The 14,047-nt window shown below is 35.9% G+C and overlaps 1 protein-coding gene across 2 annotated transcripts in view; it reads left to right on the top strand.

Annotated features, from left to right (window-relative positions):
* PELI1 (pellino E3 ubiquitin protein ligase 1) overlaps nt 1-12,174 on the top strand; it is a 55,185-nt gene extending 43,011 nt beyond the window's left edge. For both annotated transcript variants that reach the window (XM_058551097.1, XM_058551098.1), the window contains exons 3-7: nt 1,506-1,635; nt 4,650-4,751; nt 8,702-8,899; nt 8,995-9,183; nt 9,756-12,174. In XM_058551097.1, coding sequence (XP_058407080.1) covers nt 1,506-1,635; nt 4,650-4,751; nt 8,702-8,899; nt 8,995-9,183; nt 9,756-10,322 — 1,186 coding nt within the window. In that variant the 3' untranslated portion in view covers nt 10,323-12,174. The remainder of the gene's footprint in view (nt 1-1,505; nt 1,636-4,649; nt 4,752-8,701; nt 8,900-8,994; nt 9,184-9,755) is intronic.
* Nucleotides 12,175-14,047: the final 1,873 nt, after the last annotated feature.

Genomic DNA, 14,047 nt, shown 5'->3' on the forward strand with positions numbered 1-14,047 from the left:
TCCCATCCCTCTAGAAGGAGAAGTGAAGCTGGATACGGTTGTCAGTTTCATGCTGTTGCTACTTACAAAAGAGCTTTGAGCTACAGGAACACAATGTGGGAATAGAGAGCATATCTCCAGAAGAGAAACAAGTCATGTGACTCTTCTGGACAGTAGTGGGGGGCAGTAGTGAGGGGCAGTGAGGAACCCCACAGTGAGACTAGTGGCCACACAGCCTAGAATAACAAAATTAATGTATTAGCTGAGGGGCACTGCTCTGAACTTTTAGCAAGGTTTGCAAGATTAGCAAGGGCTTTCTCCAGTAGAAATCAGAGTGTTTTATTTTTTTATAAAGGATCAGTATAATTTCTGTAAATGGTAGTCTTTGAGTAAACTCCCTTCTATTCCTTGTCAGCCATTAATGTAGGCCATTTTACAATCACATTCTCCTCCAACCTCAAAATTGTCCCTGTTCCCTGCTTCATTTTCCCCCAGGTTGACCAACTATATGTAAGAGACCATCAAACCAAAGATTTTTTCTGGGTGTTAGGGATGCTGGGGGTCTGTGAATAAGGAGAGATTATTATTAAGCTACTGCTCATGCCATAATGAAGCAGTAAAGAATAAAAAAAAACATGACAAACACCTGGATTCAAATTCTGCCTTTGCCAGTGTCACTTGTGTGACCTTCAGAAAATAACTTAATTCCTCTGAGGAATAACTTAATTCCTAACCTGTAAAGGTGGAGAGTGATGCCAATCTCAAAGAGTTTTTATGAGGATGGATTAAGTGAGATAATATATGGGATAGAACCCAATAGTGCCTAGTACATAGTAAACACCCAAATGTTCTGTTTTGAACTGTTTTCCTATTAGTTCAGTCCTTGCTTACTTGCTTACCTTCAGGACATGTATATATGTTATCATGGAGAAATGGTCATAACGTCTCAACAACAAAAGTATGTTTAACTACTACTTAGCAGGCATCTCAGTTGGACAAGTTTTGCCAACATAATGTGAATGTGTATGTGTACATTAAGATAGCTGAGACTTAACAAGTCTAAAACATTCTTATTTCGAAAGTGCAGCTATTTAAGATGTTTGGTTCACAATTAAAGGAGATTCCATTTTAAATAATTCATACCATACTTTTAAAGATTGTATTAGCACATGCAAACATTCACCTTTAAAAAAAATTGAATGAGTCATAAGGAGTCAGATATGCTATTAATCAGCTCTTGATTATCTTGAATAAAAGAGGGAAGAAAAATATAGATAACTCAAAGCTATGTATAATCCAGAAGGTACTTTTCTGTGACTTGGAATGTAGCCAAAAAGAATCTTATTTTGTTCCACACTCAACAGCTGCACTGGGGGTCAGTGATTGCTCAAAGGAATTTGAGATACTTATAATGTGCTAATAGATAAGTAATCGGGAGTTGATATTATAAAGCAAAGTAAAGCATTTGTTTTTAGAATTGTGTGGTTCTTACAAGAGATCACCTAAACTTTTTTTTCCCCCATCAGGTATAATGGGTCTCTCCCAAATGGCGATAGAGGAAGGAGGAAAAGTAGGTTTGCTTTATTTAAAAGACCTAAGGCAAATGGGGTGAAGCCCAGCACTGTGCATATTGCTTGTACTCCTCAGGCTGCAAAGGTAAAAAAAAAAAAAAAAAAGTTAAATAAATTAACTTGGAGAAATTGGAAGCCTTGTACATGTTGTTTATATTCTCTAGCATTCCCTTCACATTGTATACCAGAAGTTTCCTTTTTGTTTGGGTGGGAGAAGATACTTTGGAGACATGATGTTTGAAGGGCTGCCATATAGAAAGAAGGGCCTCAGACTTTTGTTTTATGACAAACCAAGATCAGTGGGTGGAAATTAGAAGGAAACATTCCCTTTTCTTATTAAAAAAAGGTGGGAGTGGGGCCAGGGCTTTACCTGGTATTAAGAAGTGTGCGGCTGTCTGCCCTGAGAAGTAGGGAGTTCTCACTGTTACTGGAGGGACCTCACCTGGGCTGGGCAAGGAATGCAGTATTATATAATAATAAGTGTATTCTGGTCCTAGAAGCATGTTTGGATGAGGTCATTTTTTTAACTAAGGGTCTTTATCAAAGATTCTATGGATGTTCTTGTTTTTATTTATTTTTTGTTTGTTTTATGACTCAGCTTTTAGCATAGCTTGAACAAAGTAGACCTCAATAATTATTAAATTGAATCAAAGCTATGAAAGCAAATACTCAATTGTATCTACAATATAACTTGTCAATCTCCTGGCCTATATAATGCTTCTAGCCCCTTTTCCTTTCCCTACCAAAATCTCCAGAAGCCAGGCCACCATTTCAGGACACTTGGGCTTTTCCCAAAGTGATAGACAATTAGGTGGAATTTCAGATCTTTACATTTCTTATAAATCCCTCTACTTTTAATTTTATAACACAGACTGAATTTGATATGTGATGAGTGAATAAAAATTACAGCGAGTTCCTTGACTTCTGGAAGTACCTGTATCTTTAGCTAAGCAGTCCTAAGATGTGTATTAATATTATACCATCTGAGGTATATCTTTGTAAGTTAAATAAACGAGAGACAGAGAAATTGGCATATGATGCCTTGTTTTAGGTCACAGCTCCAGTCCCTGAAGTTAATTGCATTTTTGGCTTTGAGGGTGGTATCTAAAACAGAGTCCTCACACCTTGACTAGGCCTCCTCTATTATTATTTGAAAGCCAGTGAATGTAGAAAAGGGATGATTTTTTTTAGGTGTATCTTTTAACTCCTTTTCAGAAACGGGATGTGCTAAGCAGTTGGTGGAAGTGAACTGCTTATGGATCCAGTCGTAGGAGCTTCTTTCCAGTATCTCCCCACAGGAGTGCTCTTGGCATTTTGGGGGTGCCAGCTTTCTTTGTGCAGGACTGTCCCATATATTGCAGGATGTTTAATATTCTTGTCTCCACCCACTAAATGCCATTTAAGCCCTCAAATCATTATGACAGCCAAAAAACGCACTACATATTTCTAAATGCCCCTTACACAGCTAATACTACCTCTAGTTGAGAACCACTGTCATAGGGAAAATATTTCTAATCTCTACCTTTATAATATCCTACTCTGTACCTCGCATTTTTACTGTCATGCTCCTAATGTTTTTATTGTTAGCTCCTTTTCATCTTTACTAGGCAACAAGAATCTTAGGGATCAAAGATTGACCCTTTCCTCTTTCAGTTTTGGAGGAATGTGGTAGTGAGGTCATGAAGAAAACTCATTGTTTAGTCTGGCAGTCATTTGGGATGAGTGGTTAATCCCTGCCTTCCAGTCCAGTGGGAACTTAACTTGACATAGTTCTTATTCTCAATCTAAGAGTAGGTTTTAAGAGCGAAAAAACAGGGATTACAATCTCCAAGTACACAAAAAACTGTTTTTAAATCTCTTTAGCCATTAAGAATTAACTTGCAAAATACTGAGCAATTATTTGATTGAAAAATCAGTTGCTTAGTGCTGAGTTAAAGCAATTGTAGGTTATAAAACCTATAAAACAATTATATAATGTTTGAATACATGAATGTGTAGGAAAAAATGTTAAGATGCATGGGAGTCATCTAGACTGCATTCTTGAGGTTGGATACCTCTATGAAGAAAGAAGAGTAGGGAGGGACATGTAAGCAGCCTCACTTGTATCTGTAGAGTTTAACTTCTTTTTAAAAATCAGAAGCAAAAATGGCATTTTTAAGCTTTGATAATGCCGGGTAGTTAGTTTAGATAATGCCCACATGCTTGTTTATTCTCTTCATATATTTGAAAATTTCACAGTCTTAAAGTTGTTGTTTTAAGGCTTTATCTATTACAGGTTAGCTACAAATTGAAAGCAAGTAACATTTTATAATGCCAAAGTTCTAATTAAGAAGCTGTTTTTTCATTTAGCCTCTTTACTATGTACAGTCATTCTTTTGTGTTTTTGTATCTGTTTTCCTTTTACGCAACCTATTTCCACTTCCTTTCTGTAGGTTTTTCCCCCCTCTGATATTATCTTCAACTCATGCACATAGAAAACGCCTGAAAACAAAACTGAAAAGTTCTTTTTAGCAATATTTTTAGTTTGGGATAGGTCAGAAGTACAGTCATAAGCATTATATCCATTTCCTTTGGTAACGTTTAATCATTCTATGAATTTTTATGTATCTTGCCCAGCATGTGGCAAATATTTGTCATCTATAGAGTCACAGAATGGTTAGGAAAGCAGTTAACTCTGCTTATTGGTTAACTGTAACTCTTCGAGTTACTTTAAAAATAAAATTCCTCTTATTCTGCAAAATTTTTATTTTCTCCTTATCAGAGCAGTACTGAGGACTATTGTCAGTTTCTACATGGGATTTGGTTTTGATTACTTTATAATTTAAAATACTTACAAGGGAGATCCAGATTTTATAGTATTTTTATGCTATGAAATTGTGTTCTTACTCTATAACTGCTTCAAATTATTCTTCTACACCCCAGTCAACCTGAGAAACTACTGTCGCAGCTGAGGTTATGCGAGAGTTATTAATCTTTACCAGAAATTTCAAGGGGAAAATATGTCAGATATGTGATTACCTTTCTTTTTTTTTAATGAAAAGATTATCTGATTTGATTGACCTGCCAGCTAATTTTTGCTATTAATCTTTTCTTTCTTAGGCAATAAGCAACAAGGACCAGCATAGCATATCATATACCTTATCTCGGGCCCAGACGGTGGTGGTTGAATATACTTATGACAGCAACACTGATATGTTTCAGGTATTATAACATCTGAATTTTTTTTCTTGAAAAACAAAAAAATTAAAAACCTGTCAGTAACTTTTGCTGTCATCAGATTAAGGATTATCATATTTTAATAATGTATTTCATTAAAATATATATTGATTTCTAAACCTCATATATAGAAGTCAGCATAGCATGATTAACAGATAGGCTCCGAAATCAGAATTCCTGGTAAACCACCACTTAGGCACTCTGTGCCTCTGTTTTTTTCTTCCTGTGAAGTGCAGATAACAGAACTTCCCTCATATGACTGTTAGGAGGCTTAAAAGTGTTAGTACATGTAAAGTGTTCTGAGCCGTGCCAGGTAGCTGGTAAACACTTAGCTGTTAATAATAACAATAGCTATGATAATAGCTCTGTTAGCTATTGTTATCCAAAAAAGGAACTAAGGAATATTCTGCACACATTTATGACTTTTTTTGCCACTATTTGTCATCTTCCTCTCTAGGCAACAAAATACAGGCAATTTCCAACTGTTCATATCATATATGTGAAATCAAACTTGCTTCTCAGCACATATTTATTTGGTCTAAGCTACTGGTGCAGTACAAGTTTTTTTTCCTCTCATTCTTTGTACTAATCCAGTGCTGATGTTTTGATAAACTGATAGATGATAGAACAGCCAAACCCAAAGATGTAAACAAAATTCATGATATCTTTTCCCTTAATATTGGGTTTGGTAAAGCCCTCAGCTTTTTAAAAACAAACTTAAATAGGACATAAAGTACCTGATAATGTTGTTGTTACAGTTATTATCCCAATTACTTTTCAGTTTTTCTTTATTTTACAAGATTAAATGAATGTGAAAAGGCCTGGGGTAATTACAACAAATAGCAAAATATTTCTTTGAAGTCATTTGCTCCCTCCCAGCACGTTTGATGGAATACAGTCATGTGCTGCATAACATTTCAGTCAATGACGGACTGTGTATATGACAGTGGTCCCGTGAGATTAGTACCATAGAGCCTAGGTGTGCAATAGGCTATACCATCTAGGTTTGTGTACACACACTCTATGATGTTCACACAACGACAAAATCGCCTAAGGACACATTTCTCAGAATGTATCTTTGTTGTTAAATGACGCTTGACTGTACTGAATTTTTTAGAATAGTCTCTATAGTTAATATTAGAATGTGGATATTTATTTATGTCTTCTTTGCTTTTACCAAAAATTAAAAGTAAATAACGTCCTTAATGAAGATGAAGTTTTGGATCTTAATGAGAACCTAACACAAGCTTTAGGATGATTTTTCACATTTTATTTTACTGACAACTAGTTCAAATGAATGTGCTTAATTATCTTTTTTAAAAATCAAGTTGCTGCCTAGATATTTGATCATAGACTGGAATTTTAGTTTCAGAAAGTACCTTGTATTTATTTGTTTATCCCTTATCTTTTGTCAATAAAGTTACTGAAATCTTGTGAGTTAAAGATTACAGAATTAGTTGGGGGCAAAATTGGGATTAAACCAGGCATCCTGCATTATGGAATAGTGTCTTCACCCTCTTATGAAGGTCCTTAAGTAAGTTGTAACACTTTTTGTTTTCTTCTTTTCATATGGGAATAGAGAGTTTTTCCCAATATAGTAAACTGATTATACCCTTTCTACAAGCATTATACCTATGGAAAATCCAAACATTTCTACATTTAAAAAAACCTGAGCTATATCACAAACTACCCTGGTAAATTAGCCAGTCTTTGAGGAACTGGTTTCATAAACATTCTAAGATTGCCTACCTTCTAAACTGAACAAGAACATTTATTATTCGATCCATCAGATATTCAGATTCCAACTCTGTGCATTGCTTGACACTACGAAGTAAATAAAGGAGACATTACAAGTTGATTACACACATAGGTGCTACACTGATGGTCTAAATGTGAAGTACAGGCTTCTGAATGGGTTGAAGAAGGGTAGTGCCTTTTTATCTGGTCCTTTCTTTATCAAGGTGAGTAGAATTTTGCCAGTCCAACTAGTAGAAAGGCGTTTTGACAAAAGAGGTGGCAAAGAGGTACACAGTGTGGTAGAAGATTGATGAATAAGCTACTTGTCGCTAAAAAATACTTTTTGTGTGAACAGAAATAACAGGAAATTAGGCTGGATTGGTAGACGGACTCCAGTTGTGAAATCAGTTTCTAATTATTATCAGAAATAAGAAACTAACAAGTTTGGATAGGTTTTTAATGGGGGTGAGAGAGAATGACATGATAAGATCCGTATTTTTAAAGCTAATAGTAGCAATAAGAAAGAAGAGGAATTACTAAAATTTATCCTAACAAACAATTATATTATATCCTGATGACACACATCTGATCACAATCATGTAGATTTTTTTCTCTTTATAGATACTTAAGATTTCTTCCTTCTTACCTGTCATTACCAATATTGCTTTGATATCTTAAATTTTCTCCTCCGAGGCCCAGATCAGATATCAACTCTTCTGGAACAATCTCTCTTCCCAAATAAGTTCTGCTTCTGAATACCTTGATTCTGAATATCAATCCTCAATCCAATCCCTGGCTTATACCTTTTGGCTCTAAAAGAGCCTTTTATTTTTGGAAATATTTTTAGTTTCAAAGGTCTGAGACCATTTTCTTTGGATATCATTATCTTAAAAATAAGGAAAAGGGACATCCAGTATTACATTTGTTAACCAACCAATTTCCCCCTAAAACTATCCAAACTAAATAAAGACTTTATACTTGATGACAGGACAAAAACTCTGAAGAGTTTTATCCAAAAGTGTGCTGATAAGGGGAATTTTTGAGGCTCAACTATGCAAAGAATGACTTTTAAGAGTCATCATCTTTGTAGAGAGTCATTATTTTTTCTCGGTACCCACATTCTTCAATTTTATGATATTACTTTATAACAAATACATTAATAAACCGATCATTTTTAAATGTTTACTTCAAAACCCTGTGACACTTGTCAGTTCTGTCACCTGTTCCACTGATTTCCTTTTTTCTTTTCAACTTTCATCTTTCAAAATGAAATTAATTTATTTACTAGCTGGCACCTTTGAAGATATTTTTAATTCATTGACACCTCACCCACTAGAACTCTTACATGGGAACCTTGTCTCTGAAATATGGCCAAGAACCAGCAAGAAAATAAAAAGGCATAGAAAATTAAATCTAAGCATAGAAAATAAATGCCACGTAGGCTGTGCATGCACTGAAATTCCTTTTCTCTGCTGCCTGGAGAATCCCTTAGGCTCTCACCAAGACCCTGTTGAAATACTGTTCTTTGAAGTTTGGTTATTTAATTTGTCAACCCATAGTAGAGTAAGAGTAGCTGGTTAGAGGAGGGGTATGCGGCTAGAGAAAGTATGCCCAACAGCTAGAAATGATGGCTGACAACCTGACAGAAAAGACACAAGAAAATCTATGAAGAATACATAAGACCTCAAAGCAAGGCTATGTAAGCCCTTAACATAAGGATTAGTGTTCTTGTACACCTTTATAGCATGTGAAGACATCACTGCCTTTCAGCTTAATGTAAATGGAATTCATAGTGTAATGTCCTGGAGTCATCATAAAAGATTTACTTATATATTCACTATATTCTGTGAAAGAAGGTAGTAGTAATACATGGTAGACGTATTTCCATCCAAAGGAGTTAAAAATAAAATCCACAGCCATCTAGAAATCTCAGCCATCCTAAACTCGTCATTCCCTGAGGGTTTCATATATTCTGGGTCATAAATTCCCACTTAATTCTGTGCTCTTAGTGATTATTACATCAGAGCAAATCTGACAGATTAGTTTTCAGGGGTATAGATGCCCCCAGAGTTAAGTACGGTAAGTTTAAGGTTTAGAAATTTCAGAAGCTTAATGATTTCACCTTATTGTGCCTTTCTTGAATGGATTTTCCACTGTGTTCCTTTGAATGGGTTTATAGATATTTCTTTTTCCCTTAGATTGGTCGGTCGACTGAAAGTCCCATTGATTTTGTAGTAACTGACACAGTTCCTGGAAGTCAAAGTAATTCTGATACACAGTCAGTGCAAAGCACTATATCAAGATTTGCCTGTAGAATCATATGTGAACGGAATCCACCCTTTACAGCACGGATTTATGCTGCAGGATTTGACTCATCAAAAAACATCTTTCTTGGGGTAAAAAGCTTTTTTCCTAAATGACGCATTTTTCATAACCACTTCTATTTCCAAATTACAAATAAATGGAAGCTCACTATTCTTATTCCTACTAGGAGAAGGCTGCCAAATGGAAGACATCAGATGGGCAGATGGATGGCTTGACCACTAATGGCGTTCTTGTTATGCATCCACGCAATGGGTTCACAGAAGACTCCAAGCCTGGAATCTGGAGAGAAATATCAGTGTGTGGAAATGTATTCAGCCTGCGTGAAACCAGATCAGCTCAGCAGAGAGGAAAAATGGTAAGTACTGAGATGTATCTTGTTATTTAGCTACAATAAACACTTAGGGTGATTTGGACTGAATGCATTACATATTCCCCAAAACTCTTAAATCTCTTGCTAACACAGAGTACTACTAAGTCTGACTATCAAACACTGACTATTAAATACTAAACTAGAGGATAATACCTTAATCTTTCTATTAGGACACTAAAAATTTTATTTTTTCATATTATGTTAATGTATTTTAAAACCTAAGCTTTCCTAAATTAAACAGTACTCTGTGTCTTTTCTACTTATATCTGTATATCTTTGACCATGATATTTATTGGAAATAATAGACTGACTTACTAACCAGATGTTTTAATCATAAATTGTCTTTACTATAAGCCTGAAAAGAAATATGTTAACTGCTCACTATTTTATCCTTGATTTTCAAACTTATGTTTTCTTGACTGTCATTGGAGTTTCTTAAATATTTAGTAACAAACATAGGAAACTCAATTCTTGAGTAAGGAGCACATAAGAAAAAAACTCATGTAAAAATTCTAAACATAGTGATGAATGTATTTTTTGATTCTTGTTTCCTCTAGGTGGAAATGGAAACCAATCAGTTACAAGATGGCTCATTAATTGACCTCTGTGGTGCAACACTGCTGTGGCGTACTGCAGAAGGCCTTTCCCACACTCCTACAGTGAAGCATTTAGAAGCTTTAAGACAGGAAATCAATGCAGCACGACCTCAGTGCCCTGTAGGGTTCAACACACTAGCATTTCCTAGTATGAAGAGGAAAGATGTTGTCGATGAAAAACAACCCTGGGTATACCTAAACTGTGGCCATGTGCATGGCTATCATAACTGGGGAAACAAAGAAGAACGTGATGGAAAAGATCGTGAATGTCCTATGTGTAGGTCCGTTGGTCCCTATGTCCCTCTGTGGCTTGGATGTGAAGCTGGATTTTATGTGGACGCTGGCCCTCCAACCCATGCATTTAGCCCATGTGGGCATGTGTGTTCAGAAAAGACAACTGCCTATTGGTCCCAGATCCCACTTCCTCATGGTACTCATACTTTTCATGCAGCCTGTCCCTTCTGTGCACATCAGTTGGCTGGTGAACAAGGCTACATCAGACTTATTTTCCAAGGACCTCTAGACTAATAAACAGTCGTCCTCCAGGACTGTGTTATAAATTTATAAGCTAAGTGAGTTGATTTTCCAACCTGTTGTCCACGTCAGTTTCTCTGCTCTGGTTGTTTGCATTAAGATGAAGAATTTTTTTAAACATTTATAATAAATAGGAGCAATTTCTCAGCAAAAATCTGGGAGACGCAAGCAAAGGAATTTCCAAAAGTACCAGACTTCTGAATTCTGAAAATATATTTTGAGATGAAAAAGACAGTCTAATTTGATGATGCCTTCATTTTAGTGTTTTTGAATCACCCATCCTCAGTGTTGAAAAATTGTTTTGTATAACTGAGGGTACTGTTGGTTCAAACTATGTTAGTTTACAGTTTGTTGCAAACATTGTAAAATACAGCAACATGTATATTAACTTTTTTTCTATTTATCTTTATTATAGAAAATATCTTAGAATGTTCTTGATCGAGTAGCATGGTAACGATGGTGTCACACTCCTGGTGTGAGTGGTAGTTTAGCAAGCATAGCTCAAGGATTTGCAAGGTTAGGAAGAAGGACAAGAGAGCCTCTCTCCCCACCCCCATCTAATTATGGAATTTGGTAAATTAGAATACTTTATAAAACCAAATTCATATTAATTACCATTGTGTAAGAGGTGTTTGTTTTTAACCACATTGAAGATAATCAGGAAAGATTTTTTTTCCTTAATGTTTCTCTTGAGTGTAGTACTATAACAAAAACTTAATGCTAAGAAACATTTTATATGCACCTTTAAATATGCAATTTAATCTAGATTATCTATTTTTCTCCCATGATAACTAATCTGTTTTTAGTATCAGCAACATTTGGCAAGTTTATTTTTTAGATATAAACTGTGGTTCATCTGTTCACTGTTTCTAGAAAAAAATCATTTCCATGAGAAGAAGCGTAAATTAACAAGAAAGGAAAGTGACTTGATTTGCTTTTAGAAAAAGAAATGCTTAATTAATTAACTGTTCTATATTTGGCCTTATCCAGGCTTTAAGAAATCCAGAGAGATATAAAGGGTTGAATGACAATAGTGCCCCCTTTTTTTAACCGAGCAGACCAGACTTAACTGTGGGCTTGAATCCTAAAGAGAGTTGCCACAGTGTGACTCAAGGAAATGTTTGGTTGGCAGATAGCACCAGTGACAGCAGAGTGGAGGGACATATTTGTATGGTCTGTTCATTCTCTAATTCTAATAAAATCTTTTGCTCTCAGAAGCAAGAGAAAGTTTCTTCTTCCTCCCTTCCCCCCACCTTTTTTTTAATGCACCACAAGGAAAGTATAGACAGTTGCACTACATGAAACCCTTTGTGACACTTGTAGAAATCAATACACTTTTAGATTAGACAGAATCCTTTTTTAAATCTCTTGATTTGTTTTCCTTTAGTTCGAAAAGTTGTATAATACTTAATTGACTAGCAGATTTTTATATGTGGTAGCATAGCTTTAATTTATCCTATTACAACGCTGTTCTGAATTTTCTTTTGGTTAAAAAAAAAACAAAACCTGTTGCTTAGAAGCCATGAACTATTTCATTTTACTTAAACTTGTCAAAATTTCCTTGTTTTTAAAAATGATCATTTGGGTTCACTCAGGAAATGCATGTCAGGAAACTTGTGTTATAAGTTTACTAGTTGTGATGTATCAGTAACTGCTGTTAGCCCTTTTTCAAAGAAATATAATTGATTTTGAAGTTTTCTAGATTGTCACATGCTTTGTGACTAATGCAAGGAAATCAAGTCCTGTATTGTATTTGTTCTAGTCATTTCTATTCAGGCTATATATTGTAGTTAATTTTTATTTGCAATTAATTTATTCAAACTAAGTAAATACTTTTCAAAATAGATATTTGAATTTGTCTCTGTGAGTTCGTTTTTGCATAACTGAGAATGAGAAACCAGAAGTGAAAACTTGTGGACAAATCTACCCTACACTCCAAAAATATTCACTTGAAATAGATGAGTTTGCATTTAATGTAACACTTTAAATCTCTAGCTCTCTTGGGAAAGCATCTCTTACTTATTAATAAAGGAACTTTGTTTAGTGGTTGAATAATTGAGGCCTTTTTCTAAGTTAAGCTCTGCTAGAGAGTTGGCTCTTTGTAAGTTGCGTACATAGACTGTTTAAGTAGTGCCCATGAGACCATAAAAGGTTCATGTTCTTCCCAAAGTGTCTGAATCCCTGCCTTCGTGGGGTTTGTATTCTAGTGGGGAAGATAGAAATGAACAGGAAAAAAGATACAGTATGATAGTGAACGCTGCTGAAGGGACACAAAGCAGAAAGGGGAGAAACAATGTCATGTGTGATGCGCATGTGTGGAGGGTTTGCACTAAAGAGGAGAGGGCAAGGGAAAGCCCCACTGGAAAGCTGGTATCTGGGTAAACATCTGAAGGAGCTGAAGGGAGTAGCTACTTAGGAGAAGAGCATTGAGGCAGAGGGAACAGCAGATGCAAGGGTCCTGAAGTAGAAGTGTGCCAGGAATATTTCTGTAGTAAGTAGCAAAGAGGCCAGTGTGCTGTGGCATGGAAAGGGGAAGAGGAGTAGGTAAAGCAACACAGGTTAAGTGGAGGGCCGCCCGAGACCTGGCTTTTATTCTGAGTGAGATGGGGGCCATTGGAGGATTTGAAGCAGGAGAGTAAAATGATTCCATTTATATTTTAGTAGGATGCAAATAGACTGAAGTGGGAGGAGGGGGACCAGGCAGGAGACCATTGCAGGAATCCTGGAGAGACATGATGGTGACTTGGTTCAAGTGGTGGCAGGGGAGCTGGTTTGAAAAGTGACCAGAATCTGGATATGTTTAGAAGGCAGAGCTGACGATATCTGCAGGCAGATCAGATATGGGTATGAAAGAAGAAAGAGGAGTCATGGATGACTTGGCTCAATTAGCCGCAGCAGCTGGAAGGGCAGAATTGCCGTGTATTGAAGTGGAGATGATTAGGAGAAGAACAGTTTGGGGGGAGGGTGCACTGGTTGTGGAATCAGGAACTTAGTCTTGGACGTTAGATTGAGACTCCTATTAGATGAGATATTTGCCAAAGGTAAACTGTCTCCACTTTTTTTTTTAACTGCTGTCAAAGTTCTTAACCACTATGATCAGTGTTCTCCATACAGCCTATGCAAGCTTAGAAACAAAAGTATTCCTCCTGACTAATGGTGAACTTCCTTTCATTGAAATAGAGTTGGGACACCTCTCATGTTTCTCTCTTTGCTTTGGCTGCCCTCTGAGGAAATGAAGTTCTGTTTTCAACTGTAGTTAACTTCCTTTAGCCAATGTGTTCTGATATAGTTTTTTGTCCCTCCTCACTCATGTACACCTTTTTCCTTGGCTTTTGCCTTTTTTAAAAAAACGTCCTCAGTTTTATTGTATCTTAATATTTTGCTGCTTCAAATCCTTTTTGGCAGTGGCAGAGCACAAGTTGTGTTTTGTTTTAAAAATTTTTTTTAAACATTCAAATGTTTATGGAAAACAAAGAATTCTTGAGCTTATTTTATAAGTCCAGATTTTAATATCCAGCTTCCCTTAAGGAAATATGCCTGTATTTGATAATTTTTGTCAGCAGAAAATTGAGTAAATAAGATCAAAAGAGTTTTCCTAGTTGTAAAGTATCACGTTCAAACATTCTGTTAGAGGATATGATGGGAATGCTGGTTTGTTTAGGTTGACATTGGATTGTAAATCCAGCTATGTATGTTAAAGTTAAACCACAGCATAAAAT

The sequence above is a fragment of the Diceros bicornis genome, chromosome 12 (genome assembly GCF_020826845.1).
Source record: "Diceros bicornis minor isolate mBicDic1 chromosome 12, mDicBic1.mat.cur, whole genome shotgun sequence".
NCBI lineage: Eukaryota > Metazoa > Chordata > Mammalia > Perissodactyla > Rhinocerotidae > Diceros > Diceros bicornis.